General features: G+C 53.3%; 1 protein-coding gene across 1 annotated transcript; it reads left to right on the forward strand.

The window, feature by feature from the left end:
• Positions 1-4235: 4235 nt before the first annotated feature.
• INTS12 (integrator complex subunit 12) lies at positions 4236-7056 on the forward strand (the record flags this gene model as incomplete). Its single annotated transcript, XM_010161821.1, is given in 3 exon segments — positions 4236-4391; positions 6299-6451; positions 6865-7056. Coding segments are annotated over 3 exon segments (501 nt in total), but the record flags the coding sequence as incomplete, so codon positions are not given.
• Positions 7057-8304: the final 1248 nt, after the last annotated feature.

An 8304-nucleotide genomic window follows, 5' to 3' on the forward strand; every position in this document is an offset into this window, starting at 1 on the left:
GAGAACATGGGCGCAGGTGGACTGCACTCACGGGGCTGGGAGCTGACAGTGCCTTCACAAAGCTGCTCTGTCATCTTTGAACGGACATGAGGTCGGGGGAGATTCCCAAAGACTGGATAAAGGCACACGGCGCGTTCATCTTCCGAAAGAGCAAGGAGGACAGTCCAGAGAACTACGGGATGGTCAGCCTCGCGCCTTCCACCTGTGGAAGGGTCATGGAGGAAGCCATTTGTAGGCGTAAGGAGGAGGTGTCTCGGAATAGCCAGCTTCAGACCTACCGCGGATAGACCATCCCTGACCATGGGCTTGTCCTCCGTGACAAAATAACTAGGTCTGAAGACAAGGGGCGGGTGTTGGGTGTCGCTGCTGTGGGTGCGGGGGACCTGACACGAGCCTTTACGTACCACAGAGGAGATTACAAAGAAGAGGGAGACAGCACAAGCTGGAACTTCCAACTCCAAGTAAGGAAACGAGGACAGTTGGGCCTTGGGACAGGTTGCCCAGAAGGTTTGTCACATTCCCGTCTTTGGAGGTTTCCACGATCCAGCTGGGTGAGGATCCGGGCCAGCTGGTCCCTACGGGGTGTTGACTTGGGCAGGAGGTTGCACAGGGTGGCTCCTTGGGCTTCCTTCAAACACGGTGGTTCCCTGGATCTGAAACACGTGCTGTTTGTGAGGAGCAGAGAGCAGCAGGCGCAGGGCAGTAGTGGGATCTTGGCTGTTTGGGGTGAACTGGTTCCTGTCACGAGGTCTGAAGTGCTAGTTTGAGAGTACGGCGCGGAACAGGCTGTAGAGCAGGGCGTGAAGTGAAGGATGCTGGTGCTAGCAATGCCGTAGCAGGAGATTTCCCTCCGGTCTTCTAAAATTCTGTGGAGAAGACGTGAGATAAATAAGAACTGATTAATGCAGTTGTCCAGGCTACTGAAGTGTGAGTTTTGAAGTATCCCTCATGGGAGGTAACTGGGAAATTACGGTGTCAGGAATCAAGTCCTGATCAAGGTACCAAAACAAGAAGTGAAAACAGCAGTTCAGTTTTTCCTGCTCCTAAAACTTGCTCCTGTATTAAGATTTAACACTGTAGCTGGAAGTGATCTGGAGAAGGCGTTATTGGTGAATAAACAGAATCTGCCACTGTCACAGTTTGTAGGTCAGTCAGGAGGAGGGCAGGTTCAGAGGAACAGAAGAATCCGAGGGGACGGGGGGAGGTGAATTGATATGTTGGTGGTAAGTGACATTAATTATGGATGAAGCCAGTGCAGTGCTCTGGAAGGAATTGTGTGCTGCTGATTCTTGCTACTGGGGTTTACGTGAACTGCTGCAGGTATTGAAGGGAGCTGAAAAGGGTATGTGAGCCAGAGTCCTCATAATCATCAGTGTCCGTGAAGGAAAGCACTGCTGAGTTGTAAAGAATAACAGCACTGCAGTACAAACGGAAGGCATGCGCTTTCTTGGGGAAAGATCTTCAATTGTGCACCTCTCTCAGAAAATAATTGCAATAAGACCTCAGAAACGGATGAAAATGTGACCGGATCTGAAAATGCAGGGCCAGTGGATCCATGTAACTGCAGGTGACGAAGAACAAGGTAAACCTGCCTAGGCATGCACAGTCACAGCTGGCAGATTGATGGACAGAAAGGGGCTCTTACACTCTGGAAATCTCACAGGGCTCTTAAACTGGAAGACCACGTGTTCTGTAGGGTGCTCAAGAGGCTCGTGTGTGCTTGGCAAAAGACAACAGTATGTTCAAGACTTGAAAAATTCGTAGACATTTGAAGAATAACAACTCACTAATTAACACTTTTCCCCCCACGGGGATTTAAAGCACTCCCTGATTGTCCACTGTAGGATTTTTGCTATTGTCTCCCATACTCAGAGCTTTGTTAGCTTACGTGTGGTCTTGTCTGTCCATCGGCAAGCAGCTCTTACACCCCGCTGAGGCAGTGTCAAGCAGGGACCTAAGCCGAGAAATGTGCTTCTGGGGCTGGGCTGATGGTTAATGCTGGGATGCAAGAGGGTCGTCATTTTTAATTTGAAATTGTGGGCCCAAGCTGAGCATGCTTGAACTGTTTACTAAGCCGGTTCTCCCCTTGTCACGAGCAATTCTCAGGTGTGCTAGTTACAACCTGCGACGTTACGGTTTACCTTGAGAACAGAGAAAGAACTGCTGCGACTTCGTACGCAAATAGAAGAATAAATACAGACAACCCTTTTGAAAATGGGATTTTAACAGTTCCCTGGCAAGAGATGTCTCTGTAAAGCTCGAGAGCTCGAGCCAGAAATAAATCTGGGGACAAACTCGTACGCTTACCCTTGTTCTCTGAATACTCCAGGCGTCCTGAGCCGGCTGCTGCTGAGGGTTGGGGCGCCCCATTCCTTACCGACGCAAGCGTGTGCCTGGAAGGAGCCTCCAAAAAGAACTTGAAGGGGTTTTTGGTGGTGTTTGGTTTGGTTTTTTACAGACAACTATTCCAAATTTCTGAAATTGGAGGTTTAATTGTGCCATTTTCATTCAGCGAGGGTTTAGCAGTGTCCTCATTTCAGGGTCTGCGCTGCGGAAGCTCGGGAGGCGCAGTCACAGAACACAGCCAAGGCAGGGGGAGCCCACGGACAGAGCTCGGGAGCAGCCTGAGAATTTATCGGGGTAGAGGCATGAAAGAAGAGGGTCCGTGCTTCCCACGCCCATGGAATTCATGCTGCAGACGTCAGGAAGAGACCGCACCGCACCATCTGACGGGTGAAAAAGCGGAGTAGCTGGTGTGTCGCAGCCGCGGGCGGAAGTCCTGTGCCCACCAGAAAGCGGTTTCGCAAGCAGCACAGATGAAGGACGCGGGAAGAGCCCCTTGCAGAGGATTCTGAACTCTGCCGGGTCTGTTGATAATTCCCTGTGAAGTGCCCGGCGTGTGGAGCTCCTTGAGCTCAGCCCAGCGATGTGCCGGTGCCTCGCGGAAGCGCAGGTGAGGTGAAGGTTCCCGGAGGCCGGTGCTGCGGGAGCGGGCTGCCCGCACTGCTGTCTTGGCCGGAGGGGTAGGAGTTCGCTGCCTTGAACATCAAAAGGGATTCATCAGACAAAACCTTGACAGCTCCAGCTGAAAAAGCTGTCCGGGCCGTGCTTTTGAGCAGCGCTGATGAAAGCCTTCTCGAGAACGTCTTCTAGATTCCTGGGGTAGAAATCCAACCTCCTGATGTGTTTCAAAGGAGATTTGAAGGGATTATCAGCGACGCAACGTCTTGTTCGCTGCGGAAGGAGCAGCAAACTTCCCTGCTCCTGCTACTCTTGAAGGAGTAACCGTCAGTTGAGCTGGAGAGCTGTCCTCTCTGTAAGGATAACGTCTGATGTAAGCGCAGTTCCTCGGACCTTTTGGTAAAGAAACTGGGGGAGAAGGCTCGGGGGTGCAGGGAAGTGTTGCTGTGAAGCAGGCACCTTCTTTAGACTCGTGCTACCCTCCTTCTCGCTTCCTCCCGGTCACGCTGCCGCTGGCATCTTGGAGCTGTGGGTAGTGGCTGCTTGACAGGAAAACTGGGGCTGTGGGAAGGGGACTTGGGTAGGTCGTAGTCGCAGCTACAGGGTTGCTCTCCGTGTCAGCCCAGTCTGAAAGCGCCCGGTGGATTAGTTCGGATGTTCTGTGGGCAGGTACGTGCTGCTCTGTCTCGTGCTCTGCGTGCTGCAGTGAGTTCTTATTTTCAGAAGTTAGTGTTCCTGCAAGCGAGAGACTTCGCTTCAGTTACTCCTGAACGAGGAAGGAGCCGAAGTTGCGGCATGTGCAGACGGCGTGAGAAGGGCCGTACTCGCTCGTCTTGGCCTGTACTCTTGTTCTGCATGCTTTCCCACACTCTGTAGGTATGGAATATCAGGAATAGGGAACGTTTGCTCCCTTTATGTATGTCTGAGTTTAGTTTCTGAACATGAGCTGTGCCAAAGAGGGAGTCTGACGTCACGTCAGAGGGAAAGGCAGGTTCTGGGACTCAAGTTCGCAATCGCTCGTCTCCTAACGACGATTGTTAATTCCCGGGTCATCCGTGCTGCAATTCAGTGGAACTTCATTCTGCAAAACAACCCGGAATCTTCTGTGAGATGGTTGGCCTCGTGCCATTTGAGTTGTGCTCCGTATGAATAGAGTTACTGGGTTTGGGGTCGTTGGGTGGGTTTTTGGTGGTGTTGTTTGGGGGTTTTCTTTTTTGTTTTGTGGGGTTTTTTCCTTACTTTCTTTTTTCCTTTCTTTCTGCACAGACACCGCTATGGCTTCTACAGTGAACTTGGAGCTTGATCCCATCTTTCTGAAAGCCCTGGGCTTCCTGCATTCAAAGAGCAAGGACTCTGCTGAAAAGCTGAAAGCGCTGCTGGATGAGTCCCTGGCCAGGGGAAGCGACTCCAGCTATCGTCCGTCGCAGAAGGTACTGGCGAGCGTGGGCCGTTCCCATGTGCCTTCCCAAAGTTCCTGCTCTTCCTGGTTTGTCTTCTGTAGCTCAAAACGTGAGAGAAGTTAAGGAATGAAGGAAAAAGAAAAAGGAATTATGGAATGTTCATATGTGTCAATCCCCTCGTATCTAACATAATCTGTTTGATTAATTGAAGTTAATGGAAAAAAAATCCCCTTGGATTTTTTTTTTTTTTTTGGAGTGAGTCCAGAGGAGGCCACAGAGATGGTCCGAGGGCTGGAGCCCCTCTGCCATGGGGACAGGCTGGGGGAGTTGGGGGGTTCAGCCTGGAGAAGGGAAGCTCCGGGGAGACCTCAGAGCCCCTTCCAGTGCCTGGGGGGCTACAAGGAAGCTGGGGGGGACTTTTCCCAAGGGCAGGGAGTGACAGGACAAGGGGTAACGGGTTTAAATGAAAGAGGGAGATGGAGATGGGACATCAGGAAGGAATTCTTCCCGCAGAGGGTGGGAGCACTGGGAGAGGTTGCCCAGAGAAGCTGTGGATGCCCCATCCCTGGGAGTGTCCAAGGCCAGGCTGGATGAGGCTTGGAGCACCCTGGGCTATGGAAGGTGTCCCTGTCCATGGCAGGGGGTGGGGCTGGGGGGGTGTGAAGTCCCTTCCCACCCAAAACACCCTGGGATTCCATGATTTGCAGGCGGAAACCATCTCCATCCAATGGACAAACATGACTTTTCAGCCACTGAAAATCGCTGAACGCCTGCTAGACAGAATGAGTGAGATTAGCATGTGGGAATAGCCAGGCAGGGCCGTCCTCAGGGTGCTGCCTGTTGCCGTGGGGATAAGGAGGTGGTGGTCTCCCCGAGGTGCCTACCAGTCCGACTGGTACATTCCGCTGACGCTCTGCGCGCGGATGCAGCCGCAGTATTCCATCTCCCCGTACGTGGTTCTGAATAGCTGAAAGGCACTGCTGCAGCTGCCTGATGCTTGCGCGTGGTGGTGGAGCTCCCTTCCGTTCCGACTGGTAGCTCCCTGCAACCTGAACTGCGCTTCCCTCCAGCGCAGCTCTCCGAGGTGTCGGAGCCCGCTGCGTCAGCGCTCAAAGCACTGGTTGGCAGTTTAAAAGAAGCAGCAGGGAGACGAATAATAGTGCAGAGGGGCTTGTGCCGCCAGTTCTAATAGCAGGTTGGCTGGGGCTGGGGACAGGAAGGAATGTTTGGTTCCCCTCTCTCCGGTGTGTCTAAACACGTTGATGTGTCGGGGAACGTGGACGGGGATTAAGTGGGGCTTGGGATGTGTCTCTGCGAGGGAACAAGGTGTTGATCTGGGGACACCAGGTGTCACTTGGTCCTTCTGAGCTTTGTCCCCGGGCTGTCTGAAAACGCGTGTTCGTTATCTCTCTGAATGTTAACAGCAGGAAGGTTTTCCTTTTCAATTAATGTTCCAAATAGGGTCTGTACTTGGCGAAGGAGCACCTTCTCCTCTGGAAGGGGAGTGATACAGGGAGGTTTTAATAATTGAACGCAGCTTAAACACACTAATTTAGATTAGGTATCAGGAAGAAATTCTTCACAGAGAGGGTGGTGAAGCACTAGAACAGGTTGCCCAGAGAAGCTGTGGATGCCCCATCCCTGGATGTCTTCAAGGCCAGGCTGGATGTGGCTTTGAGCAACCTGGTCTAGTGCAAGGTGTCCCTGCCCATGGCAGGGGGGTTGGAACTAGATGATCTTTAAGGTCCCTTCCAACCCAAACCATTCTGTGATTCTATGAATTTGTTGACGTGGTGTGAAAATACTTAGGGAATGTTTTTAAGCAAGAAGTGTCTAGATGGGTGGTCAGTGCTGTACCACGTTTGCCTAAAACTAACAGCAAACCAGGAAGCGGGACAAGTGTGAAGTTTGCCTGCAACTTCTCTTCCTGTTTTTAGGAAGTGGAGCAGCCCAAAGTCTCCGTTACCAAACCTCTTGCCAGCAAGCAAGAGCCTAAAGCTGCCTCTAGTTTGCCTTCGGGCAACAGCAACGGCAAGCCCTCTGCGTCAGAGAAGGTGAAAAAAGAGACGGAGAAGAGATCTGCCGATAAAGTAAGTGATCCTCGGCGTCAGCCAGCCCATCTGATGGGGCACAGCCTGTCAGCTGCGCCCCCAGTCCGACTGCAACCCCCAAATGGCCCTGTTAAAGCTCTTCAGGAGGTGTCTTCCCTACGGGGGCTGGATGAGGTGACCTTGAAGGTCCCTTCCAACCCACACCCTGCTGTGTTTTAAACACCCTCATCCCAAGAGGTTGCTGGTGCGTAACAAGCTGAAATGGGGGGTTCCCAAAGCTTTTTCAAGGATTTTGGGGTGCGTGACATAAGTATTTTGAAGAAAAGGGGTGTCTAAGGAGAAGACACGTGTGTGCAAAGCACACCTTGCACTGCTAGCCTCGCTGTCCCCGTCAGTTCCCAGTTCGGTGACGCCCGTTCCCTCTCCGCCTCGCGGCGTGGTGTGTGTCACAGGTGAAAACGGATCCGGCTGAGGCAGCTGATACACCGCGGAAGCCCAGACTGGAGAAGCAAGAGGCTCGCTCCTCTCCCATTACTGTTCAGACGAGCAAGGATTTATCCATGCCCGACTTGTCCAGCTTCGAGGAGACGAGCGCTGACGACTTCGCCATGGAAATGGGATTAGCCTGTGTTGTTTGCCGGTAGGTCAGCTCTGGTCCGTGTGACTCGGGGGAGCGCTGGGGCGCTTCTGTGTCCCACCGAGCTAATGCTTCCTGCCGTTTTTATTGTGGACATCACTGAAACACAGATCCAGACTTGATAATGCACATAAGCGTCCTTCATGGGTGAAACTGGCTTCTTGAAAACGGAACCTTGAATCCTAATCGAAAGCCACCCAGATCCTGGGCTGGATCAGGAGAAGTGTGGCCAGGAGGGCGAGGGAGGGGATTCTCCCCTCTGCTCTGCTCTGGGGAGACCCCCCTGGAGTGCTGCGTCCAGCTGTGGAGCCCCCAACATCAGAAGGATACAGACCGGTTGGAGCGAGTCCAGAGGAGGCCCCGGAGATGCTCCGAGGGCTGGAGCCCCTCTGCCATGGGGACAGGCTGGGAGAGTTGGGGGGTTCAGCCTGGAGAAGGGAAGGCTCCGGGGAGACCTTAGAGCCCCTTCCAGTGCCTTGGGGGGCTGCAAGGAAGCCTGGGGGGACTTTTCCCAAGGGCCTGTAATGACAGGACAAGGGGTAACGGGTTTAAATGAAAGAGGGAGATGGAGATGGGACATCAGGAAGGAATTCTTCCTGCAGAGGGTGGGAGCACTGGGAGAGGTTGCCCAGAGAAGCTGTGGATGCCCCATCCCTGGGAGTGTCCAAGGCCAGGCTGGATGAGGCTTGGAGCAACCTGGGCTATGGAAGGTGTCCCTGCCCATGGCGGGGGGGTTGGAACTAGATGGTCATTAAGGTCCCTTCCAGCCCAAACCACTCTGGGATTGTGTGATCCTACTACCTTTCCCTGCCCATCTACACATAGTTTCCGTGGTTACCTGGGTACCTGCTCCGTGGGGATATAAGCAAAAGCAGCTTGGTAGTTAAGTGGCCTGATTTGCCATCTGAAAGAAGAAATCGTTAGGGCAGTGGTGTTTGGGTCGCTCCCAGTCGCCTGTATCGCCCCTTGGTCGTTCATACAGAGCGGTTGCCCACACAGGATTGGGTCCTCATCACCAGCCTACGCGTGTGCGCCCAGGCAGGACTGTGCCGCTGACCCTTCCCGTTCCATCTTTCCATGGTTCTGGTATTACCTCGAATTCCAGGTGTCAGTCTGTGCAGCGGGGACCAAAAGGATGGCTGACAGAACGGCTCTGAAGCAGCGTGCGGCTTGGGTGAGGAGGTTCTAAGTGCCGCAGGCTGGCGCTGGCGGGTCGCTTGCCCTTGAGCCGCGCTGCTCCGCAGCCTGCAGCACG

The sequence above is a fragment of the Eurypyga helias genome, unplaced genomic scaffold (genome assembly GCF_000690775.1).
Source record: "Eurypyga helias isolate BGI_N326 unplaced genomic scaffold, ASM69077v1 scaffold49061, whole genome shotgun sequence".
Taxonomy (NCBI): domain Eukaryota; kingdom Metazoa; phylum Chordata; class Aves; order Eurypygiformes; family Eurypygidae; genus Eurypyga; species Eurypyga helias.